Source organism: Rhinopithecus roxellana, chromosome 4 (genome assembly GCF_007565055.1).
Source record: "Rhinopithecus roxellana isolate Shanxi Qingling chromosome 4, ASM756505v1, whole genome shotgun sequence".
NCBI classification, from domain to species: Eukaryota; Metazoa; Chordata; class Mammalia; order Primates; family Cercopithecidae; genus Rhinopithecus; species Rhinopithecus roxellana.
This window is the reverse complement of record NC_044552.1, coordinates 6,004,059-6,030,853: the sequence shown is the minus strand read 5'-3', so window position 1 is coordinate 6,030,853 and position 26,795 is coordinate 6,004,059. Positions and strand designations below refer to the sequence as shown.

The window sequence follows — 26,795 nt, the reverse complement described above, 5'->3', positions numbered from 1 at the left end:
ATTAGCTGGGCATGGTGGTGGGCACCTGTAATCCCAGCTACTCAGGAGGCTGAGGCAGGAGAATCGCTTGAACCCGGGAAGTGGAGGTTGCAGTGAGCAGAGATCACACCAATGCACTGCAGCCCTGTGACAGTGCGAGACTCCGTCTCAAAAAGAGAATGTGTTTTTCCAGAATAACCCCAGTTGTATCTGTAATTTGTTTTCAATATAAAGGTAGGTATGAGAATGTTTTTAACAACAGAATTAGTCAATCTAGATTAGGATGCTGTGTGGCATGACCATTCTCAAATTTTGAAAGCCTGAGCTGGTTGTGGGCAAGGGGATATTCATTAATGACATAAATTTCATTTATGAAATATGTATCCATCATCTAGGTATCTTACACATGGAGAGCTGAGTGCATCCCTTGTATAAAAAGTAAATGAAGACCAGAAGGAAGCAGACTTCGTCCTACAAACTGAAGCAGAGTTTCATGCTAAGAATCAGCAGGTTTTCTAGGTAGGTAATAACACCAGTGCAGTATTATTACAGTTCGCAGACCATGAAGGAAAGAGGTGGAGAAGAGGGAGGGAGGAGGGAAAATCTTGCATTATAAGAGGTAAAAGAGTCCCCATTACAATTGCAATGCTTCATTAGACAGCTGATTTTTCTGGCTGGAAGGCACATTAAAAATAACCCTAACAATAACTTACCAAGACAATGGAAATCAAAAGAAAAGAAGGTAGAGGTACAGCTGTCTTATTAACATAACAACCAACTACAGCTGAAACAATACTCTGGTACAGGGACTACCTCATGTTAGAGACTGGGTATTTAGATAAAGAGGATCTGGTGCTCTTGGTTTAGCTTCAGTGATTTTCCAGCACTTATTAAAGCCACTGTACCCTGAACATGGAGACCCTCAAATCCTCTATATGCCAAAGATTTAAGTTGTAGAGAATTATACCAATGTTTGCTGATGGTGTGAACCAGAGGCAAGACCAAGCTCCCTGGTCTGGCTGAGTGGAGTCTTCCATGCACTGTGTGCCGCTCAGTTAGAAAGTCAACTAAGCGGAAAGGAGATAAGGAATGGCTATGGAATACCTGACTTCTTTATCTTGGTTAAGTGTCCATAATTCACTGTAGCCTCTGCCTCTTGGGTTCAAGTGATTCTCCTGCCTTAGCCTCCCAAGTAGCTGGGATTACAGGCGCGTGCCACCACACCCAGCTAATTTTTGTATTTTTAGTAGAGATGGGGTTTCACCATGTTAGCCAGGCTGGTCTGGAACTCCTGACCTCAGGTGATCCACCCACCTCAGCCTCCCAAAGTGCTGGGATTACAGGCGTAAGCCATCGTGCCTGGCCAACAATCTGGTATTCTTAAGGCAAAACAGTAGAAATCTCTTTAAATAGACACTTTATTAGATCCACAGGCGATAAAATCCCAGAGCTACTGTTAGGCATGTAAATATAGACCCTGTAAGAAAAAAACAATTGAGAGTACTATTAGTTCTATTAAGTTACTTGAGGGAACATCTTTTTTTTAAGAAAACACACACTTACTCACTTATTTCCTAAGAAAACCTAGAAACTTAGATTGCTCACTGATGTGCCATATTCCGTGAAACACCTGCCTACTGAAAAAACAAATCCCATACCCCTTGTTTTATTTTCTTGTTTTAGAGACACGGTCTCATCTGGCACCCAGGTGGAGTGTACCATGAAATGGTGTGATTACAGCTCACTGTGCCTCAAACTCCTGGGCTCAAGTGATCCTCCTGCCTTAGCCTCCCAAGAAGCTGAAGCTACAGCTGGATGACCCCACGCCTGGTTAAACTGTTTTGTAGAGACTAGGTCTCACTGTGTTGCCTAGGCTAAGAAAAGTTTTCAATAAACGTTTCAAATCACAAAAATTCTGTGGTCACAAGGTCTACGTATATGCACTATACAGACAGGGACACACAATTTAATATAAAGAACAACACTTCACTGTTAAATAATGCTGTGACCTTAAAATATTTCATTAATCCAAGATGCTAAATCTGACTTGAAATAATGGTTAATTTCGGTGCAGGGGTGGTACATGAATGTTCATTCTCTCTTTTGGATCAAAAATCTCGAAAGTAAAGTAACTCCTTAAAAGGAGTGTCGCCAATTGAAGCAGAAAGATTACGACTGAAACACCTTCCATTTTATCCATAAAATATTTCCTGTCTTGAATCTCATTAAAATCCCTAATAACTATACTTCCATTACAGTATCTTATCAAATTTCCAATTCTATCAATTATAAAGTACACAATTACTTTATTTACTACTAAGAAAGAAAAAGTGCCAATTAAAGTATGATACATCATCTATTGGAAACTGTAAGATGCTTTCCAGTTTCAGAGATGTTAAAATATTTCAGAAAGTGTTGGAATCAATGAAATGCAGTATCTGTCAATGACTTATTTTATAAATTTATTTTCTTTTCAGGTTGATTTAAATAGATATAAAATAGCTTACCTGCTAAATATTTAATATTATCAAGCTTGTGTGACTCAAGCATGGTTTTGAGGCCAGCAACCTCAGTTTCGATCTTCCTGTCTGTCTGGGTAAGGGCCCGATCTTGCTGGGCATGCTTTTAAAATGAAGAGAGTCACAGCGTTAGACCACAGCATGTCCCCTCTGTTCACCATCTGATAGCTCATTCCCAATGGGGTGTAGTCACAGGGAAACCTGGTTAACACTACGGAGGCCTGGGCTTTAGTCTCAGTGCTAAGATCCTAATGCTACGCTGCATTGGTCAGGACCCTTAACCTCTCTAGGCCTTAGTTTTCTTCTATTTGAAAAAATGAAAACAGAACAAAATGAAACAACCAAACCAGTGGCCCTGCCTTTACCTGGACTGTTTAGAGAGTCAAATGTGATAATCTATGTGAAAAAGCACTTGTAAGCTCTAGGTTGCTATATAAATGATGTGGCATTATGAGGCCAGTCTGTTCTCAAAGGCAACGGCTATGTCTCATCCTTCTAAATCCTCCTTAGTCAAAGATATACAGTAAACTCAAAAATGTTTTCAAGAAATGGTGTCTTAGATAATGTAAAAGCGGCAGTGCTTGTCTTGAGCTATTTCTAGTCATATTTTTAAAAAACTTTCTTTTTTCATGTTCAAATATCAAGTGTTTCATTGCTATGAGGCTTGGCTACCCAGGGCCAATTTGTGTCCTTCCCCAAATACAATACAGTTAAACTGGATACATAATCAACCCTCAAAAAGGCAATGGGTTTGGCCGAACTTATGGGGGTTGTATAACTGCATTAATGCATACAAACCGTGGCAATGCTTCACTAAAATTCCTCGAGCAACGGAATCTACCAATTCAGGCAGAGAAAGAAATAAATAAATGCCTGGATGAGTAGAAAATTATGCCAGAGAAACATCCCAGGATTCTGGAATTCTCTCATGAAAGCCTCTTGGGTGTTTCAGAGGCCCCAGGTTCCATACAGTATGGAAAAGGAGTAATGTATGCTATAAATTAAAAATAGAATAAGACTTCTCCATTCCTCACTATTCTTAAATTAGTGAGATTTAAACTTTCTTAGTAAAACTTTTGTTCAGAAAAACAAACTTTCAAGCAGGGTGTGGTCCCAGCTACTCTAGAGGCTGAGGTGAAGGAGGGTGCAGTGGAGCTGAGATTGCACCACTGCACTCCAGCCTGGGTGACAGAGCGAGACCCCATCTCAAAAAAAAGAAGAAGAAAAAAAAAGGAAACTTTCATTAAGAAAGTTAAATCTTTCGGCCGGGCGCGGTGGCTCAAGCCTGTAATGCCAGCACTTTGGGAGGCCAAGACGGGCGGATCACGAGGTCAGGAGATCGAGACCATCCTGGCTAACCCGGTGAAACCCCATCTCTACTAAAAAATACAAAAAACTAGCTGGGCGAGGTGGTGGGCGCCTGTAGTCCCAGCTACCCGGGAGGCTGAGGCAGGAGAATGGCGTGAACCCGGGAGGCGGAGCTTGCAGTGAGCTGAGATCACGCCACTGCACTCTAGCCTGGGCGACAGAGCGAGACTCCGTCTCAAAAAAAAAAAAAAAAAAAGAAAGTTAAATCTTTCATAGGATAACTATCTTCCATTAAGATAACCAAATATTTTGTGAAGTGCAAAAAAAAAATCCTGTGGCATTCCACTTCTGCATATATACGCAAAAGAACTGAAAGCAGGAGTCCCAACAGACATCTGTGCACCCACGCCCACTGCAGCACTATTCACAGAAGTCAACAGGTGGAAGCAACGCAAGTGCCCCTGACAGATGAATAAAGAAAATGTGGTATATACAAAGAATGAAATACTAATCAGCATTCAAAAGGAAGAAAGTCCTGTCATTGCAACAACATGGATGAACCTTCAGGACATTGTATTAGGTGAAATAAGCCAGCCACAAAAAGACAAACACTATGGTTCTATTTATATGAGGTATGTAGAATAGTCAAATCCACAGACAGTAGAAAGGAGGTTGCCAGGGGCTGGAAAAGGGAATGTATAAAGGGTGCCGAGTTTCAGTTTTGCAAAATAAAGAGTTCTGTGATAGAGAGTGGCGAGGGTTGCCCCAAAATGTGAATGTACTTAATACCACTGAACTGTACACTTAAAAATGGTTAACATCGTAATTTTTATGTTGTGTGTATTTTAGCACAATATAAAAAATTCCCATGACAGTAAACCTGCATATAAGTTCCTATTATCATTACAAACAACCATGCATGGGATGAAGCAAAGATGAGTACAATGACAAAGAAAAATCAAAGTCTCATTTCTTACCAATGCCACTATTTCTGTTCTCAATTCCAGCAGCTTCTTTTCGTTCAATGAATACTGAAATAAACACGTAACATGGGTCAGATTCTGACCTACTCCTCTCTCTTCTCCTTCTCTGGTGCCTTAAATATTCTGGTCTCAGTAAACTCCTAGAATATGTAACACCAGAAAGTCAACTCTGGGATGAAGTAGCCTACCTGCCTCTTTGTATCTGTTATTTGAAGTTTCTTTTTGTTTTTTTTCATAGAGATGGGGTTTTGCCATATTGCCCAGGCTGGTCTCAAACTTCTGAGCTCGAGTAATCTGCCCACCTCGGCCTCCCAAGGTGCTGGGATGACAGGCATGACCTACCATGCTGGCTAAAGTTTCTTATTTATATTTACTCATTCCTCCAATATCTGGATTTCCTTAGTCATCTATCACTTCTCCCTGCATCTTTCCTGTGATGGCTTTAGATCCCTCCCACTGTTGTAGCAGCACTCTCTGGGGACCAATTTCCACGGATGGTGAGTCACGTGGTTTTTGGTTTTAAGAGGGTTGAAAATGGAGACTCAACTCAATTTAGGAGCTATCCCATCGTAACTAGTAGCAAAACAAGTCATTACTTGAGTCTCAACAAAAGACAGGAAAAGTATGAAGTTGGGGAAAAACAGTGGCAAGGATTATTACTCTATGACAAAGACACTGTGCTGTGATTATAAAACACAATGTAAATAACATAAATACACTAACTCACCACATGTTGGTTTTTTTTGGTTTGTTTTTTTGTTTTGAGATGGAGTCTCACTCTATTGCCTAGGCTGGAGTGCAGTGGCTTGATCTCGGCTCCCTGCAACCTCTGCCTCCCAGGTTCAAGCAATTCTGCCTTAGCCTCCTGCACATGTTAGTTTTAATAACAATAAAAAAAACCCACTTGGGCATAGTCATAATCCAGTGTTACTAAAGGAACTCATTCTACCCAGAGTTAAAGTATCTCACCTTTGGTTATTAATGTCAGTGAAAAGATTTAGTGCAGTTTTGGAGACAATAAGATTGAAATCAGACTTATCTCCTTAGTAGTGGGCAACAGGATTTAATTGAGCAAATGACAATGAGTAATTTAAATGAAGACTTTTAAGACCTACATTAACCTTGTTATACAGAGAAAAGGTTAATGCTTTGAAATATATAGAAACTTTCTAGCTGTAAAATGTTCTCCTGGGACAACTGGGAACTTAGAAGTAAAAAAAAAAATAAGAGAGAGAGAGAGAAAAACAAAAACCAAAAACCCCAAAACCCTAAGCCAAGGAGTAGGTTGTAAAACCAAGAACAATGCTCTTTAAACCTCAGGGTTTCAGACCAGGAGCGCCCTATGCATCAGATCACCACTAGAGGGCGGCGTGGAACAAGATTTTGTGCATCACTAAACTTGTCTTCATTAACTCAACATCGACTCACCCACAAAAGAAAAGCCTAAATCTTGATGCTGCCATGGTTTTAAAAGTAACAACTATGTAGCTATATATCCCCATGCCCCAAAAGTTTATATGCCATACTGCTTTTGGAACTGGCTGTAAATATCATAGTTAATTTTCAATTTAATATTTAACATTATAACTTTACCAAAAGAATGAGAGCCAAAAAACTCATCTTCACCAATGCATGTAACAAACACACTCGCTTTATAATTTACTACTACCTTGCACTTCAGAGTAATCTAAGTTTATGATTACCAAGAACAACCTCCCAGTTAGGGTACTAAATCACATAAATTCACTGGCTTGATGGGAACTAAGCTATGAGGATGCAAAGGCAAAGGGATGATACAGTGGACTTTGAGGACTGGGGGGAAAGGGTGGGAGGTGGGTGAGGGGCAAAAGACTACACATTGTGTACACTGCTAGGGTGATGGGGGCACCAAAATCTCAGAAATCACCTCTAAATAACTTCTTCATGTAACCAAACACCACCTATTCCCCCAAAACCTATTGAAATTAAAATAATAATAATGACACACTAAAAAAAGATTACAAGAACAATTCATAGTCACAGTTACTGTTCAAATATACCACGAAGGCACTTTTGTGTCATGTAGAAAAAGTTACTGTCATGATGGATAGGATTTAATTGAAACTCTGTGCATTGGTTGCTTCCTGGAGATTAAGGTCAATATCGTCATTCCAGATAAAATAATTACATGTAAATTATATTTATCAGCATAGTTAACTAGTAAATTCAAGTAAAATAAAATCAGGTTAAGTATTTTGAGTGCTGTATTATCAAATCTGCAAAATATTGTAAGCTTTACTTTTCTTATTTTATAAGAACACTGAATGGATCCACTCTATATATCCAATAATTTAAAAATATGAGTATTTGAAGAATGAAATTTCTTTTTTTTTTTTTTTTTTTTTTTTTTTGAGACAGGGTCTCGCTCTGTCACCCAGGCTGGAGTGCGGTGGTGTGATCTCAGCTCACTGCAATCTCTGCCTCCCGGGTTCGAATGATTCTTCTGCCTCAGTCTCCCAAGTAGCTGAGACTACAGGCAACTGCCATCAAGCCGAGCTAATTTTTGTATTTTTGGTAAAGACAGGGTTTCACCACGTTGGCCAGGCTGGCCTCGAACTCCTGACCTCAGGTGATCCACCCACCTCGGCCGCCCAAAGTGCTGGAATTACAGGTGTGAGCCACCATGCCCGGCAGAAATTTTTTCATTTTGGCTTAAAGACGATAACTGTAACTGTGAAAAAAATTTCTGGAAAATTTTTGTTTGCTGGATGATGTCACTGACTTAAAATGAGTAAAATCTAAATGTTACATGATTGAAAAATGTACATATGTATCAGCCTAGTTTTGTTATTAAAATGACTCTACATAAAATTTTTAAAAAATTCACTGGCTTTCATCTACATTCATGCCCTGTATTTCCTGATGTCCTTGATGTAGTTTTTCCCAGATTGGTTAGCTACATGCAGTCATTTTCCTACATCAAGTGAATTTGGTTCTTCTTGAGTACACAACCCATAAAGACAAAGGTAACCAAAAGAGTTTCTCCTCTTCTGGACACCAGTGACATGCTATAGCCATTAACTATTTTAGTAATACTAGGTGATTTAATCTTTATGGGTGGAGACTGTTGTTGTAAGACTAGAAAGACAGCCTTAATAATTGTTTTGTATAACGAAGCTCGGATTAACTCTTGAAATACAGTGGCAGTTCCAAAATACAAGTAGGTTACTTTTTTGAGTTTCAGTGTTAGCTTGATTTATTATTATAGCACATTTTAATTAAAAGCAAACTGTCAAAAATGTGAAGACAACAAACAGTTGTGAGTACTCAGTTTCTGCATGTGTATTCAGTTTTGTGTTGGTGCAAGATGCTCTCTGTCCTACTTCTCATTATGCTGAGAATAAAAAGGCACCCGATGTTAACCAAATTCAAATAAAGTCCAAGCAAAAAGACAGCAGAAGATTCAGTCAGGGTTAAAAATCACTAGAGGCAACCTGACACATATCTTTATTAAAACACACTTAGGCCGGGCACGGTGGCTCACTCCAGTAATCCCAGCACTTTGGGAGGACAAGGTGGGCAGATCACTTGAGGTTAGGAGTTTGAGACCAGCCTGGCCAACATGGTGAAACCCTGTCTCTACTAAAAATATAAAAACTAGCCAGGCGTGGTGGTGGCGCCTGTAATCCCAGCTACTCGGGAGGCCAAGGCAGAAGAATTGCTTGAACCCAGGAGACAGAGGCTGCAGTGGCCGACATGGTGCCACTGCACTCCAGCCTCGGCAACAGAGTGAGACTACGTCTCAAAAACACCAAAAACAAAACAAAACAAAACAAAACAAAACAAAACAAAACACCCTCACAACTTCTCACTGCATTTAAAATACAACATAGAATTTTTTTTTTTTGAGACTGAGTCTTGCTCTTGTCGCCCAGGCTAGAGAGCAGTGGCATGATCTCAGCTCACTGCAACCTCTGTTTCCTGAGTTCAAGAGATTCTCCTGCCTCAGCCTCCTGAGTAGCTGGGATTACAGGTGCCCGGCTAATTTTTTGTATTTTTAGTAGAGACAAGGCTTCACCATGTTGGGCAGGCAGGCTGGTCTCGAACTCCTGACCTCAGGTAATCTGCCCATCTCGGCCTCCCAAAGTGCTGGGATTACAGGCGTGAGCCACTGCGCCCAGCCAGAAATGTTTTAATCTTGAATTCCAGTGTGTAATTTAATATTACTTAATATTAATAATTTACTATTATTCAAGCCTGAGATAATCAACTTAACTTTTGCAAGATCAAGACCTATGAAGATTTAAGTCAGTATTAAATAAATTGATTGCATTTAATTTCTTTATGAATGTCTATGTAACATGTGTCTATAATTTCTGAAACAAAGATTCAAATTGACTAATTTGACTAGGATTTTAATTTTAATGTTACTTTTGAAAGCATCAAATTTAAGTCTAAATCCAAAATGAATATAATGGAGAAAATACAGCCTAACACTGATAAACAGATATTGAACAGTACCTATGACATGTGTATAAACTTAGGCTTAACCAAGCATTCCATACCAAAAATAAATTCCTAATGTATTTTTAGTAAAGGAACATACCAATTCTTTTACTCTGCTCTTTTCTAGGTTGAAGTCTAATTTGGTATCTGTTCGGACTTTGATCATTTCATCCTAAAAGGAAGGCAAACAACAAAGAAGAAATCCAAAGTAAGAAACCCAAACTCTCTGAGGACATGACGGCGGGACCACTGCCCCCAGTGTCCCTATCCTAGGGGAGGCAGCCCAGGGAAGGACAGAGCCAGGGGCTTCCAGAGAAATGGACCTAGGTCTCCTGGCATCAGGGAACTCTGGCCAAGCCACATCCGGAGCCCATCCCAGGACTTCCCAGTTAGACACAAATAACCCCCTTCTATGCTTATGCCAGTCTAGAGTGGGTTGTTGATGCCTTTTTTTTTTTTTGAGATGGAATCTTGCTCTGTCATCCAGGCTAGAGTGCAATGGCGTGATCTCCGCTCACTGCAACTTCTGCCTCCTGGGTTCAAGCAATTCTCCTGTGTCACCCTCCCGAGTAGCTGGGATTACAGGCGCATGCCACCACGCCCTGCTAATTTTTGTATTTTTAGTAGAGATGGGGTTTCACCATGTTGGTCAGGCTGGTGTCGAACTCCTGACCTTGTGGTCCACCCACCTAGGCCTCTGAAAGTGCTGGATTACTGGCATGAGCCTTCGCGCCCAGCCTGTTGCTGCTTTTAACCTCAAGACTCCTCATACAATCTCTGAATGGAACTTATGAATAAAGCTGATCTGAAACAACTTTGAAAAGCAAAGATGGACTCAAAGCAGCCAAATATTAAAATCTGGTTTACACAGAGCCTTTTCTCTAACACACATCAAAGTCTTTTTTTCTTTAACATCTATGTTTTTGCTATTTAAAAAAACATCAAATAGCTGGCACAGTAAGCATTTAAAAATCATGTGTGTTTCTCTAAAGACAGTCTAAGAGAATTTAAGGGTTCCTTCCATGCAGCTACTTTAGAAAAACTTTGACTTAAAAATGACTTAATTCCTCTTAGAACACAATTTTTTTTTTCTTTTCTTTTTTGAGACAGAGTTTCGTTCTTGTTGCCAAGGCTGGAGTGCAATGGCGCAATCTCGGCTCACTGCAACCTCCACTTCCCGGGTTCAAGTGATTCTCCTGCCTCAGTCTCCCAAGTAGCCGGGATTACAGGCGCCTGCCACCACGCTCAGCTAATTTTTGTATTTTTAGTAGAGACAAGGTTTCACTATGTTGGCCAAGCTGGTCTCGAACTCCTGACCTCAGGTGATTTACCCGCCTCAGCTTCCCAAAGTGCTGGGATTACAGGCATTAGCCATCGTGCCCGGCCACAATTTTCTTAATGAATATGGTTACACACAACAGTAATTCATTCATTGGCTGTGTTCTTAGCTAAATCCTCCAATGTGTACTTTTGAGGCATATTACACAAACATTTCACATAGAATTAAGTTTTAAAAATATTCATTTCTAATATTACACTTATTAATAAGTTTATATAATTACAAACAAGCCAACAAACAGGAAAGTGAATCTTACCATTACTTGTTGCTTTAACTGATGTAGTTCGAGTTTTACTTTCTAAAAACACATGAAAAAAATAAGTCTTTAGAAAGAACAACATAAAATGCAGTAATCAACAAATATTACAATATGTATGTACGCACAAGTTCTTCAAGTTTTTCCTCCATTCAGAACACCATATTGACTGCAGAATGGCATTACAACACATGTATCTTGAAATAAGTTTGAATTCATCTTGAAGGCTACATAAAGTTAATTCAGTTGTGTTTGGCATACACATTTGCCTTCAGTGACCCTGCTTTATTTAGTATCTCCTTCAGTTTATCTTTTAACTAATTCTACCCTCAATTAACTGATTTCAAGGACAACTTAGAGAATCTGAAACTTTACCACTTTACTTTTTGCTAGAAGGTTTCTTACAAGGCTAGGTCAACAGGCAATAAATGGCCTTCCCTATAGGACTTTAAACATGACTGAAAATAAAAGATGCAGAGAGAGCACTTATTTACATGCTGATCCCATATGCTCTATTTAAAGGAACGCAAGAGATATTTTGCAGCAGCAATTATTCAAAATAACCAAAAACTGGAAACAATTCTAATTTACATTACAATAGAACGATGGGGGCATATTCATGTAAGACTACGGACAATGAAAAAAATGATCTCTTGCTACAGGACACACAGCATGATACCATCAAATGGTTCTAGAATAGGCGAAACTAGTCAATGGTGTTATCAGCTAGGACAGAGTTTCCTCTGCGGCAGGGGCAACTGAGAGGCATGAGAAGGACTTCTGGGACACTGGTCAAGTTTTCCTGCTTGATCTGACTGGAAGTACACACTGTATGAAAATTCACTGAGATGTACACTTATGTGAGATCTTTTATGTGTATATATTTTATCTCAATGTCTTAATGTAATCAACTTTCTAAGTGTGAGTGGCTGTTTTACCTCATTTTCTGCTCTGAGGGCTGAAAATTCACTCTTCTCCAAAATAATCATATCCTTTTTCACATTCGCAATCTGAGACATTATTTGTTGAAAAGTGATTTCCTAGGAAAAGAAAAACAAAACACACAATCTAGTCTACCCTAAAAAGTCCACTTCCTATCATCTCAATGTGCTATCTTCTTATTGAGAAACCAGGAGAATGTGGACACAAGAAGAGGTTCAGTAAAGTCATCCTTTATTCCAAAAGGGGAGAAGGAAAAGGAAAAAAAACCCACATATCTGGCCAGGCAAGGTGGCTCACACCTGTAATCCCAATACTTTGGGAGGCCAAGGCAGGAGGATTGCTTGAGCCAAGGAGTTCGAGACCAGCCTAAGCGACGTGGTGAAACCCCATCTCTACAAAAAGTACAAAAATTAGCCAGTTGTAGCAGTGCACACCTGTAGTCCCAGCTACTTGGGAGGATTGTTTGAACCCAGGAGGTCAAGGATGCAGTGAGCTGAGACTGCACCACTGCACTCCAGGCTGGGTGAAAGAGTGAGACCCTGTCTCAAAAAAAAAAAACCCAAAACACAAAAAAAACAAAAACCACATATCTGGTTATCGTTACCAAGTGAATCACAGCTAAAAGGGTGGTGATCTGAAGACTTGAGAAAATGATGCTACAATACTGTAATTCAGGCCATGTCTCCATTTATTAAAGTATATTTCACTGGAATAATTTTGAACAGTGAGCTTTCAAGCATAACAATTCTACAACTGTTGACTAAATAGCTCTGAGTAAGTATTTTTTATGCCACTGTAATCTTTTGCCTCTTAATCATGGTAAAAGTTACTATATACTTTTCAACTGGGTATTATCTAAAAAATTACATGAAAACATTACTACGAACAATATCCCATCTTCACAGTCCTAATTTGCTAGGCCACCCGACAAGGCTAACCTGCTGCATCTTGGTGACCATATCTTTGTAGACGACGTCCATGTTGGCTTCCAGGATCTTGACCAGTGCAGACACAATGATTTCTGCTTGTTGAGTAGCAAACCCTAAGCAAGCACACAGGCAAAAAAAAATCATGCTCAGAGTTACAAAAGCCCACAGCAAATGCACACATTCATGTGAATGTCCGAATCCAGGAGCAGGGGTATAGCAAAGTGTGGTAGGAGGCAGGGAGGAGGGCTGAGCCACAAACTACCACGTGCTGGTCACTCAGAGCAAGCACGAAACATAAGCTGGCTTCCCCAGGTACCGGTGGCTTTGCTGACAGATTTGTAAGTCCTTCCTAGCTATCAAAAGTCATGTTTTCAGAGACTATTTAATGACATAGACAATGCCGGCAAGTCAATGTCAAGTGAAAAAAGGCAAGACTCAAAATCAAAGATGCAATTCTTGTTTTTATAATTTAACAAAGATTCATCGTAATTTTTGTTTTCTTCTTTATGTTTCTCTGCATTATGTAGATTTTCTATGGTGGACAATATTTCCTTAATTTTGTAATGTGTACGTTATTAAAAAATAATTTCCTTAAATAGGAAAGCTCAGCTGTTTTATATCTAGCATAAGGCAGTCAAATCATTGACTATACAGTCATCTAGCTGTTGGCTAACTTAATGTTAAAAGACAAAATCCGTTCTTTCATTTTTCCCGCACAATTCTCTTCAGTAACTAGTCTGGGGGACCCAAAGGGGAAAAAACATGTACTTTGGTAGTCAATAAATTATACTGAATTGAATGATAGAGGATTCAATGCAGTACTTGTTTTTTTTTTTTTTGTTTGTTTGTTTTTTTTTTTTTGAGACAGAGTTTTGCTCTTGTTGCCCAGGCTGGAGTGCAAAGGCATGATCTCAGCTCACAGGAACCTCCACCTCCAAGGTTCAAGACATTCTCCTGCCTCAGCCTCCGGAGTAGCTGGAATTACAGGCATGTGCCACCATGCCCAGCTACTTTTGTATTTTCATTAGAGATGAGGTTTCTCCATGTTGGTCAGGCCGTTCTCGAACTCCTGACCTCAGGTGATCTGCCCGCCTTGGCCTCCCAAAGTGCTGGGATTACAGGTGTGAGCCACCACGCCTGGCCAGTACTTGGTATTGTTTTTTTTTTTTTTTTTTTTTTGAGACAGAGTATCGCTCTGCCCCCAGGCTGGAGTGCAGTGGCCGGATCTCAGCTCACTGCAAGCTCCGCCTCCCGGGTTCACGCCATTCTCCTGCCTCAGCCTCCCAGTAGCTGGGACTACAGGCGCCCGCCACCTCACCCAGCTAATTTTTTTGTATTTTTAGTAGAGACGGGGTTTCACCGTGTTGGCCAGGATGGTCTCGATCTCCTGACCTCGTGATCCGCCCGTCTCGGCCTCCCAAAGTGCTGGGATTACAGGCTTGAGCCACCGCGCCCGGCCTTGGTATTGTTTTTAAAAACGTTGGATAGTAACTCATATTTCACATAAATTCTAATTAAATGCTTAAAACTGAGTGCCTGGGAAACAGTTCTATTAAATGCTTCCAGCTTTAAGAATTTCAGAAGAATCTATTGATTCCTGTAATTAATTGTGTATTGGAATAAAGTAGTACTTAATTAATGGAATTTGTTTGGATAAGATGAAGCATGGGACTATAATAAAAAAAAACCAAAGACACAGATTTAAAGGAGAAGGAAAAAACCTCCAAAGACCTATTGCCATCACTTTCATCAAAATCCTTTAATTTTTCAACATGTGTGTTGTGCACATGTCTAGGAAAAAAAATATAAAAGGTTATCCACCAAAATGTTAACATTGTTTAGTCTGAATCTGTTTTCTTTTTCCTAGTCTGTCTTGCTAGTTTTTAAAAACTCAACCTAAACTTTTGCAAATTTTAAAGCTTGATTAAGAAGAGTTCACTGGCTGGGTGTGGTGGCTCACGCCTGTAATCCTAACACTTTGGGAGGCCAAGGCAGGAGGACCTTTGAGCCCAGGAGTTTAAAAAACCAGCATGGGCAACACAGTGAGATCCCATCTCCATTTTAATGTAAATAAAATTTAAAAAATTTTTTAATTAAAAAAAAAAAAGAGTTCATGTTTAAACATAATTAGTTTTGGCGGCTGGACACAGTGGCTCATGCCTGTAATCCCAGCACTTTGGGAGGCCAAGGAGGGCGGATCACTTGAGGTCAGGAGTTTGAGACCAGCCTGGCCTACATGGTGAAACCCCATCTCTAGTAAAAATACAGAAAATTTATGTAGGTGTGGTGGTGTAAGCTCGTAATCCCAGCTACTTAGGAGGACAAGGTGGGAGGATCGCTTGAAACCAGGAGGCGGGGGTTGCAGTAGGCAGGACTGCACCACTGTACTCCAGCCTCAGAGAAAGAGTGAGACACTGTCTCACAAAAAAAAAAAAAAAAAAAAAGGAAAAGAAAAATAAAGGTAGAAAGAGAACTTATGTTGATTGTAAAACAAACTCTAAAGCCATATACTTTATAGCCACTTGTGGGAGGAGAAAGGGATTAAGAAAAAGTAGAAATCTGAAAACCTACTGAGTTATGAGGTAGAAATTAATTTTTTGTAGACATGAGGGAATAGGACAGAACCAGGGTCAGTGAGATCACAGGCATATGAGAAATTCTGTTAATCTGAAGACAGAGGTCTGGATAAAGAAAGGGTAGAATATGCCTTAAAAAGTCCTTCCTGGCCTCCTACTCAGCCAGTCATCTCAGACACCCGCCCCACTCATCCATGTTGGATTAAACAGCCCCTCCACACCATGTACTGCAGTGCGGTCCTCACACCACAGTCTTTAAAGATGCAAATAATCATGGGTTAAGGTTTAAAATCAAGAAAACTAGGAAGACTTCTGCTTATCAATTTTTTGTTTGTTTGTTTTGTTTTGGTACAGACAGGCTCTCACTATGTTACACAGACTGGCCTTGAACTCATGGGCTCAACCGATCCTCCCGCCTCAGCCTCCTAAAGTGCTGAGATTACAGGCATGAGCCACCTCACCTGGCCTTATCAGAGGAACTTTACATGCTCCTCTCTCACTTCTACTTTTCTCTTTTAAATTCTGAACTGAAATAAGTTTTGGTGAAAAAAGCCTACTGTTTGACAGGAAAAGTTAAAATAATTACACAGCATATGACAGTTTTTCCAAAGTTCATTCATGCATATTATCTTGTGTAATATTCAAAAAGATCTTTGGAATTCTTATTACACTCATACTACAGATGGGCAAATAGAAACAGAGAAGGGGAGAAAGGCTTCCTAAGCTATGCAACTAGAAGTCTGCAGAGTTAGGCTCAAGCCCAGAGCCACTCTCTCCCACAAAGCACAGAATAATTCATTCCATCACTTTGTCTTAGGCATGTAAAGCACCTCTACAGAGAATAGCTTTTCTGACACAAACATGTATAACGGGACAAATAACTACACAATGAAGTAAAAACGCAGGGAAATTTATTTCACAAGCATAATTTACACTATTTTGAAATTCTGATTTTTGAGAATGTGTCACCATATAGAGAATTATAATCAGTGTATTTGTCTAAATATGATTTAGTACGAGAATCTTCCCTACATTCTAAGTCTAAAGTGCATTTTCAATGAACACCATATATACCAGAGCAATCTTTTACCTTAACAGCAATAAGGGAGAATGTTAGCCTGATTATTAAAAAGAAAAAAGAGAACCAGGCGTGGTGGCTCACGCCTGTAATCCCAGCACTTTGGGAGGCTGAGGCGGGTGGATCACAAGGTCAGGAGTTCGAGACCAGCCTGGCCGACATGGTGAAACCCCAACTCTACTAAAAATACAAAAATCAGCTGGGCGTGGAGGCACTTGCCTGTAATCCCAGCTACTCAGGAGACTGAGGCAGGAGAATCGCTTGAACCCAGGAGACAGAGGTTGCAGTGAGCCGAGATTGTGCCACTGCACTCCAGCCTAGGCGACATGGCAAGACTCCGTCTCAAAAAAAAGGAGAAAAAAGAAAAAAGAACAGTAAGTTGAAATTATCAAGAACTGCTACTCGACAACATTTCCATTTCACAGGATTTTAAAAAGCACACAAGATGCACAGTAATAAAACTATCACTTCTGTGCTTCAGACACTGTTGTCATAGGAATCATTCCTCAGCTTTGCTGACTTATGTCTAAATTTTTACCTATAACACTGTACTTCCATGGTGATGTTACAGAAATACACTTCACTTTGAAAAAGAGACAATGTGTGAGAAAAGTCTCCACTGTATTGATGAAACAAAAATGTCCTCAAGCAAAAAATGAGGACTTAAAACATGGAGATTAATTAAAAAATTACCCATAGGCTTAAAAGTCAAAGAGATACAAAAATTAGCCAGACGTGGTGGTATGTGCCTGTAGTCCCAGCAACTCGGGAGGCTGAGGTGGGAGGATGACTTGCGCCTGGGAGGCAGGTTACAGTGGGCTGAGATTGCGCCACTGCAATCCAGCCTGGGTAACAGAGCCAGACCCTATCTCTAAATAAATAAATTAATTAATTAAATTAAATTAAATACAAATAAAAAATAAAAGTCAAAGAGAAATATGAGAACTTAAAATGAAACCAGAAGAGAAGTCATAATTCAAAGTGTTTTTCTAAGGCACTAAATGACAAACGAGAGAGGATTACCATTGTCTTCCAGTAAGCACACTAAGGCATGAGTGTCAAAGTAGAGCCTCCTACTCCCAGAAGAGGTGAAATCTCTCCTTCTGCGCTCCAGCTGCAGGTATCCAGCAGACAGGCTTAGCTCTAGGGTGGAAAGGACAGTAAGCTCAGAACAGACTTAATGCAAAACAGAAGCAACTCAGCACCCTGAGAAAATAAGGCATACCCCAAAGCCTACCTGGTATTTTATAACAGCTTCATTGAGATATACCATTCACTCAATTTCAAGCATACAATTCAACAGGTTTTGGCATAGAGTTGTGCAACCATCCCACAATCAAATTTAGAATATTTTTTCACTCTCAAGACAAACTGTACCCCTTAGCTGTCACCTTCCAATTCCCCCAGCCCTTCTCCACCGCCCCCAACCATACCCAGGACAAGCACTGGTCTATTTGCTGTCTTTTTTGTTTATCTACTCTGCAGACTTCACAGAAACTGAATCATGTAATATATATAGTCTTTTGTGACTGGCTTCTTAGCACGTTTCCAAGGGTCATCCATGTTGTAGCACGTCAGTACTCTTATTTCTTTGTATAGTTGAATACTCCTCCACTGTATAGCTATATTAAATTTTGTTTATCCATTTATCAGTTGAAGGATGCGTGGGTTGTTTCTACTTCTTAGCTATTATGAATTACATGGACATTATGTTTTCAATGATCTTGAGTGTATACTTAGGAGTAGAATTGCTGGATCATATGATAACTCTATGTTTGTTTCAGCAACCGCCAGACTGCTTTCCAAAGCAGCTGTACCATTTTACACTCCCTCTAGCAGCACACATGGGTCCCAACTTCTCCCCATCCTCACTAACCCTTGCTATTATCTGGGTTTTAAAAAAATTATAGTTATCCTATTGGGTGTCACTGTGGTTTTAATTAGCATTTCCCTGATGACTAATGACGCTGAGCATCTTTTTATGGGCTTGCTGGCCATTTGGATATCTTCTTTGGAGAAATGTGTATTCAAGTCAGCTATGGTTTGAACGTGTTCCCCAAAGTTTATGTGTTGAAACCTTAATCCCCAACACACCAGCGTTGAGAGGTGGGTCCTTTAAGAGGTGATTAGGCTATTGGGAGGGCTCTGTTCATGAATGGATTAATGCTGCTATCTCGGGGGTAGGTTTCTGATAAAAGAATGAGTTTGCCACCCCTTCCCTGACATGTGTGCTGTTCTGCCTTCCGCCATGTTACGAAGCAGCAAGAAGGGCCTGGCCAGATGCGGGCCCCTCAATCTTCAACTTCCTAGCCTCCAGAACTGCAAGAAATGTATCTCTTTCTTTTTTTTTTTTTTTTAATAAATTACCAGTCTGTGTTATTCCCTTACAGCAGCACAGAACAGACTAAGGCAAAGTCCTTTGCCCATTTTTAATAGGGTTGTCTTCATATTACTGAGCTGTAAGAGTTCTTTATATAGTCTAGATACAAGCTCCTTATCTGATTATGATTTGAAAATACTTTCTCCCATTCTGTGGGTTGTCTTTTCACTTTTTGATACCGTCTTTTGAAGCACAGAAGTTTACTTTTGATGAAGTCCAACCCATCTGGTTTTCCTTTTGTTGCCTGTGCTTTTTTTTTTTTTTTTTTTGAGATGGAGTCTCTCTCTATCGCCCAGGCTGGAGTGCAGTGGCTGGATCTCAGCTCACTGCAAGCTCCGCCTCCTGGGTTTACGCCATTCTCCTGCCTCAGCCTCCCGAGTAGCTGGGACTACAGGCGCCCGCCACCTTGCCCGGCTAGTTTTTTGTATTTTTTAGTAGAGATGGGGTTTCACGGTGTTAGCCAGGATGGTCTCGATCTCCTGACCTCGTGATCCACCCATCTCGGCCTCCCAAAGTGCTGGGATTACAGGCTTGAGCCACCGCGCCCGGCCGCCTGTGCTTTTGATAACATATGTAAAAAACCACTAAGAAATGCAAGTACATGAAGATTTACACCCATGTCTTCTAAGAGTTTTACAGTTTTAGCTCTTACATTTAGGTCTTTTACTCATTTTGGATTAGTATTTTAAATGGTGTGTGGTAGTGGGTTCAGCTTCATTCTTCTCCATGTGGATATCTAGTTGTCCCAGCACCATTCCCTCTGCTGAAATGCCTTCTCACTCTTGTTGAAAATCAGTGAGCTATAAGCATGAGGCCTTGTGTCTGGGCTCTCCATTCTAATGTATTGATCTATATGTTTGTCCTTATGCCAGTGCCACGATTTCTTGATTACTTGTAAGTCTGTTTTAACTTTGACATCAGAAAGTGTTTGTTGTTGTTGTTGCTCTTGATTTTTTTTTTTAAGGCGGGGTCTCGCTCTATTGCCCAGGCTGGAGTGCAGTGGTGCAATCATAGCTCACTACAGACTTGACCTCAGCCTCCCAAGGTGTGGGTTTTAAACTTTGTTGTCTGTCAAGGTTGTTTGGTTATTCTCGTTTTCCTGTATTTCCATATGAATTTTAGGATCTGTGTGTCAATTTCTATAAGAGAAGCACTTGGGATTTTGATAGGAATGTGTTAAATTTGTAGATCAGTTTGAAAAGTACGCCATCTTAAGTATTCAGATCAATGAAAATGGATGTCTTTCCATTGATTTAGGAAAATTATATTTTAATGTACATTAGACTTTAAGTACATTGCACTTTCTATATGTTGCTGGATTTGACCTGCTAGTATTTTGTTAAGGGTTTTCTCATCTTTAATCATAAGAGGTATCAGTCAATAGCATTCTTTTCTTGTAATGTCTTTGCAAAAGCCTATCTTTAGAGAGCTATTTTCTAACAATTTTTACATTACCTTTTCTATAAATTTTTGTGCATTTAGCCTAGATCCAATCCATTTTGTAAACTTCTTGCTTGAAGGTACTCATCTGAGGGAGGTTGTATAGTATATGGTTTAGTTTCTTGGCTTTGGATTTTATGAATTGCTAAAATCATTTTTTTTTTTTTAATTGGGCCAAGTGAACTAGTTCATGGTTGTAAATCTAATACTTTGAGAGGTCAAGGTGGGAAGATCACTTGAGGCCAGGTATTCGAGACCAACCTGGGCAACACTGCAAGACCTCATCTCCAGAAAAAAAAAAAAAAATTAGCTGAGTGTGGTGGTGTGTGCCTGTAGTCTCATCTACTCCTAGCTACTTAGGAGGCTGAGGCAGGAGGATGGCTTGAGCTCAGGAGTTTGAGGCTGCAGTGAGCTATGATCGCACCACTGCACTCCAGCCTGGGTGACAAACGAAGATCCTGTATCTAAAACAAAAATATTAAAAGGCCGGGCACGGTGGCTCACGCCTGTAATCCCAGCACTTTGGGAGGCTGAGGCAGGTGGATCACGAGGTCAGGAGTTCAAGATCAGCTTGGCCAAGATGGTGAAACCCTGTCTCTACTAAAAATACAAAAATTAGCCATGTGTGACGGCGGGCACCTGTAATCTTACTCAGGAGGCTGAGGCAAGAGAATTGCTTGAACCCGAAAGGCGGAGGTTGCAGTGAGCCGAGATTGCACCACTGCACTCCAGTCTGGGTGACAGAGCAAAACTCCATTTCAAAAAAAAAATAAAAATAAAAAATAAAAAATAAAAAAAAATATTTGAGTTGCCAATTTTTAACTGTCATGAAAGAACATTTAAATATTGCTGCTTACTACTATTAAATATTATACTAAAAAAGAAATTATGACACCAAAAGAAAAAAAAAAGACAATCTATAGAACTTCTATATCAACTTAGAACTTCTAATCAACTTAGTATATGAAAATCTTGCTACATATTTGTCACTGCTTTTCAAATTTTGCCATTAACTGGCACCAGTCTGAGGTCTGGTGTTGCAGAAGACTGGTAGGAGCAAGAAGGGTCACCTGCCAACTCAAAGGTCAAAGGTTTCCCCAGCAGGCCTCTGAATGACCAGAAAGATGCTCCAGCTGATCAGCCTCCACTCTCAGTCCTTTGCCCCTTCTTACCCTACAATAAAATCGAGAGTAAACAAAAATGTGATGTGGACTGAACCCTACAGATCTGACACTTCGCTGCAGCCTATGGGAGTCGTTCCCAGCCTGCTCACAACTTGGGAAGAGGAAGGTAGCTGTGGTCACTGTAGGCATCAAGATGAGAGCAAGAGATGCAATAATCTTTATCTGTATCAAGAACCATTTGCAGACTGACAAAATATAAAGTGCAACGACTTACGTGTGTTTGTATGTGTTTGCTGGTAAAACTGGGCCCTTAGATTCGAAGAACCACTGTGCTATGACACGAGGTCCTTGACCTGGCATACAAAGCCCTTGCTATTTATGACCACACTTATCCTTTCAGCTTTCTTTCTAGCAACCTAAGCTATTCTATTTCCTGCAACTCCATGCTTAAGCATGGCTTGTTCCCCTTTCCCAACTGTTAAACTTTAAGCATTCTTTTTACTTTTCTTCATTAAATTGCCAATTTACTGAGTATACATTATGTTTCAGATGTGGCATTTTCTTTTTTACACTTTATGGTTCTCTCTGCTTCCTCCACCCAGCTAAGGGAGCAACCTTTATGGCTCCCATACCTGTGTTCTCAGTTCAGCACAGATAGCTCATCTTAGCACTTAACACCTTATTTCCTCATCTGTATTATCTATTTGCCCAAGCTGCCCAGGAGCAGCCAGTCTTGCTCATTTTTTATCTTTAGCATCTGGCAAAGGACCTAGCATACAGCAGGCTAGGAATATATATATATATTTTGTAATTGAACTGTAATAACTTCTACAATCTGGATTATGAAACTGTCTAGAGGGAAAATTCGAAATGAATTCCTTTCTCCTCAGTTCTTCCCTTTTCACACAAACGAGCTCACTTAAATCTGGTATCTCTTTTTTAGTTTATTTCTAGTCCTGAGACAGAAACTGGCCTCCATGAGAAGAGACCCAGGATGTCTGCCCAACACAGAAGAGACCTAGCTTGAGAAACAGTGGGAGTGAATGAATGAAAGCACTTATCTAGGGGACCTCTTAAGGACCACCTCACCTGCCCTAGAACTCTACTGGACTGTCCCATGTGTCAGGGAGCTTGGAAACACCTGAGTCTGGAATGGCTTGTGAAGAGTGACAGGGTTACTCTAGACCCAAACTCCTTGTTTCTAGTAAGAAAATAACCATTCATGTATTTAAAACATAACCTCCTCATCCCCACTCCCACATAAACAAAACAATCACAAGACTACTTTGTAACGCCAATTTAGATTCTATAGTTTTTTGTTGTTGTTTTTCTTTTTCAAAAAGATTGGAACCAGAAACGACAAGCTTATTTCCAAGAAATCCTGCCTCTGAAAAGTAGACCGAAGGGCTGGCCACTTCCCAGTAGGCACTCCAACGCCTGCTGAGGGAAGGATATGCCCTCTTGCCTTCTGTCAAAGGGCAGTACCTGAGGACGCCGCCAACTCCTAGACTCCTCACTGATCATAAGGAAGCGAGTCAACTGAGCTGTGTTAACGTGTAACATGCAATTCCCCTTTCTGGGGACCTTAAGCATATCAAGAGGATAATAAAAACCCACAATTACAATAGAGGCCCAAAGTTAGCCTTGGACAGGATGTGGAAACCAAATACAAACTTCCTACTGATGACATCCTTAAGTAGCCCAATTGAGAACCTCAGGTACCAAGCAAACAAATGGTTGGGAAACGCTCATTAGCTGGTTAATGAGCATACACCCCTCCTTAGCTGTGTCTCTGCTCTGCTTCTGTTTTTATGCATCCATACTTATGTTTTATGATGACTGAAGAATGAGATCGCTGACACTAAAACAACAGTACCACCTTACTGATTGGTCAGCAAATCCATGAGAAAGAACACTCTCTTTTTGCCCCATACTCTTGTATTGAGAGAAAAACAAATTGGAAATTACTAGCTTGTCAGAAAAAGCACAACAAAGGGCAAAATACAGAAATAAAGACCAAACTCATCTCCGACTCCTAATTTCTGAAGGACAGTGGCACCGAGTTCACTACTCATTCCCCACTCTCTGTATATAAAGTTTCCTTCACTTTATTGCTCTACTAATCAGTTTTTACCCCAGCCAATGATATGCTTAAATTTTAGACATAGTCAACATTTGCTGGGCCTATCTGTTGAATAGGAAAAATGTGTGGTTAGTGATGGCTACTAATGAACATGTACAGACTGCCCAAAGTGATAATTTTGCCAAGTCTGTTGATTATTCGAAATGATTTTTTTATTTAATCAACAATATGCTATCTAATAAGTTGATCCTGTTTACTTCCCTCATCTCCAGGGCAGTGATCTCTCTCACCTCCTTTTTAAATAGTCAGGCGCCCCACAACTACCTTTCAGCCCAGGACAGACGGGTACACACGACAGTGGTCTATGAGACTATAATACATATTTTTACTGTACCTTTCCTATATTTAGATGCGCAAATACCATTGTGTTCAGACTGCCTCTAGTATTCAGTACAGTAACATGCTGTTCAGGTTTGTAGCCTAGGAGCACTAGGCTCTACCTGCTAGTCTAGCTGTGTAGTAGGCTGTAGCATCCAGGTTTGTGTAAGCACACACTACAATACTCACACAAGGAAGAAGTCGCCTAATGACTCATTTCTCAGTAGGTGACTGTTCTGAAGGGATGCATGACTCTATTTAATTAAATGCTACCTTCTCAATGAAATCGATTCTGATCACCCTATTTAAATTCACGACTGGAGACCCATTCCACTTCCCAAGCCTTATCCTATAATTTTCCTATACCATTTATCAAATTACGAATATATAAAATTATGTATATGTAAATTACATATACATCAATTATGCATATGTATATCCATACACATTTACTGCGTCTCCTCCGCCAGAATTAAGCTCGACAGGGAAACATTTTCTGGACTGATATATCCCACACATCTAGAAAAGCGCCAGGGACAGGGTAGACGCCAGGACTCCACGAATTAATGATTCCATCAGAACGTGAAATCAAACTGTAAAGCAATCCCTTCATTTCTCAGAGCTTTGCTCCCCAAACATACCCATCCCTTCCCCCTGAGCGGCCAACAGGCTGCGCCCTGCCAAACAAAACGCCTGGAAGGCGGCGCCCAGAAGCAGACCCTAGGAGTGGGCGGGCACCACTTCCCCGCCCCAGCACGCACCTCCCTCCAACTTCAGCGCCCGGGATTCCCAGGAATTCGTCTCCTACTGGGCTAAGCCCCGCCACCGCGGCCGAGCAAGGCGGGCCCGGACCTTCGCCCCACGGTCCGGGCAGATGCCGGTGCCCTTGGCTGACCCGCCCTCCGGCCTGCCGGGCCTTTCCTCGGGAAGGCTGTAGCTGAGGTCCCCGACCCGCCCAGCCCCGCGAGACCAGCACCCTCTCCTTTCCCACCTGGGCCTCACCTCTCCTGCAGGAAACGAGTGCAGGCGCCGGGCCTTTGCACTGGGGAAGGGCGCCGGGGGCAGCGGCGACGCCCGGACCGAGGCCCGGTGGGCACCTCCACGCGCCGCTGCGCCCGGCCAGAGGTGCGGCATACCCGACGCGCGAGCGCTCCCAGTCCCCGAGCTGCCGGCGCGGGGCTGCGGCGGCCAAGCGCGGGGAGGGCACTAGCAGGAGGAGGAGCAGCGGCGAGGCACGTGACACGCCGCCGCGGGTCGCCCGGGCGCGAGGGCGCAGCGCCCCCAGACCGTCGGAGAGCGCAGAGAGGCAGCGGCGTGCTGAGGTTCCGCTGCCTCCCGGTCTTCCGCTGAGGCCCGCGGGCAAGAACAGAAGCCGCCGATGGCCAGGCAGGCGCTGGGTCCCCTGGCTGCCGACGGAGCAACAGTCCATCCCCTAGCCCTTCACTGGCCCGGGTGCGCGCTCGTGCCTCTCGCTCAGGGCGCCGGTCATGCGCGGTCCCGGCCCACAGTCCGACGGTGGGAGCGAGCGTGGGCGGCAGCGCAGGCCCGCCCTTTCCTGCCGGGCGCGCGGGTGGGGCTCGGGACGCGCGCCCGGGGCGGGGCGGCGGGAGCCTGCGGTGGCTCTCCGGCACGCGGGGCCGAGCGGGTGTGGCTAGTCTCGGGGCGCTGCGGGGACCGTGCGAGCCCCCGCCCTATTCGCTAGGCGACGGCAGCGACCGGGAGGAGCCTGCGGGCACTCCGGAACTGGAAGGAGCTTGTTGCTGCCACGATTTGCATATTCACTGCACTGCTGTCCTTAAAAAGGAATTAATTACTCTGGCGCCCTTCAGAGTCCTGTGAAAAGTCCCAGACCGACAGGCTGCCTTAATTTCACTGATTATCCTAAGTTCCCCAACATGTGGTTCTGGGGAGCGTTTTAAGGAATTAGTAGCAGGGCCCAGGGAAAGGCCCTCACATAATACATTCAAAACTAAATTTTCAGAGTTTTTGTTTCCAGATTAGAGCACCAAAAACATGGGGAGGTCGCAGTCTGGGAACTTAAAACGTGGGGCATGATCGTTAAAATGAGACCTGTCAGGTATATTTGAAACTGATAATGTTTAGTTTCGTGAACTTTTTGAAGGCCTGTTACACTATTCACAGGTGACTGATCCCTTACGTAAACTTGGAAGATGTTGAATGAATAAATGAAATGCATAAGGCATCAAGCTAGGAGATTTTATTAAAAATAAAAAACCCCAAAACAAATTGTTCTTATCCTCCAGAAGCTGTTTACCTATACAGCCATATGTGTACACATACGTGATGGAAGTAGAATGTGTTATGAGCCAATGAGAGATGTACAAAGTGCTGGGCAGAGAGGAACGTGCCTGTGGATGTGAAAGATAAGTGTCCATCAAAATTTGAAGAACTAAAAAACAGGATTCAAGTCATAGGTTGGTGCAAAAGTAGTTGCGGCTTTTGCCATTGCAAGTATACTTGCAACTACTTTTGCACCAACCTGAGAGACACTTTTGTAAAAGGAGTATACATTTATAAAACTGGTAGAAAAAGCAGTTTAGCAATGAGTATCAACAAAATTTGTAAACTTTTCTCAAGTCACCTAACTAAAAATGGGGATAATGGGAATAATCCAAAATATTAAAAATCTACTAGGTTTGACCATACAAACTTGTTATTTTTAAGGGTCAAAATGTTTAATATTGGTAATTTCACATATGCACAAAAGATAGTCATTGTATCATATTTTGTGATTGGGAAAAAATGGGAAAAACTAGTGCACAACATTAGAGGAACAATTAAACTGTGGCAAAAGCTTTAATGTTAGTCCTTTGTAATTTTTAAAAATTGAGATATAATTTGCATACAATAAATTCCACAGACCTATATGTTGAACGTGATGACATTTAGCAGTTGTATACACCACCCAGTCAAGATCTAGAACATTTTCATTGCTCCAGAAAGTTATTTTGTGCCAGTTTTCCAGACAACCCACC

General features: G+C 41.5%; 1 protein-coding gene across 4 annotated transcripts; it reads right to left on the bottom strand.

Moving 5' to 3' along the window:
* Positions 1-1,379: 1,379 nt before the first annotated feature.
* On the bottom strand, positions 1,380-25,433 carry MCUR1 (mitochondrial calcium uniporter regulator 1). 4 transcript variants are annotated; one of them, XM_030929212.1, is made up of 9 exons: positions 24,802-25,424; positions 17,418-17,537; positions 12,750-12,853; positions 11,808-11,909; positions 10,870-10,911; positions 9,375-9,446; positions 4,784-4,837; positions 2,487-2,601; positions 1,380-1,456 (listed from the first exon to the last, which is right to left on the bottom strand). In XM_030929212.1, the coding sequence occupies exons 1-9, from the start codon at positions 25,226-25,228 to the stop codon at positions 1,401-1,403; spliced, it is 1,092 nt and encodes a 363-aa protein (XP_030785072.1). In that variant the 5' UTR covers positions 25,229-25,424; the 3' UTR covers positions 1,380-1,400. The 4 variants fall into 4 exon arrangements, with proteins under 4 accessions (XP_030785072.1, XP_030785073.1, XP_030785074.1 ...); XM_030929213.1 differs by lacking the exon at positions 4,784-4,837 and having other exon boundaries at positions 24,802-25,432; XM_030929214.1 differs by lacking the exon at positions 11,808-11,909 and having other exon boundaries at positions 24,802-25,432.
* Between the last annotated feature and the right edge of the window lie 1,362 nt (positions 25,434-26,795).

Excerpts from the sequence above, each read along its gene's own strand:
- MCUR1 (XM_030929212.1), bottom strand. The coding sequence starts at position 25,228 with ATGGACTGTTGCTCCGTCGGCAGCCAGGGGACCCAGCGCCTGCCTGGC. Across the intron at positions 9,447-10,869 it reads AGTTAAAGCAACAAGTAATG|GATGAAATGATCAAAGTCCG; the intron begins GTAAGATTCACT and ends CCTTCCTTTTAG. Across the intron at positions 4,838-9,374 it reads AGAGCAGAGTAAAAGAATTG|TATTCATTGAACGAAAAGAA; the intron begins GTATGTTCCTTT and ends TGTTTATTTCAG.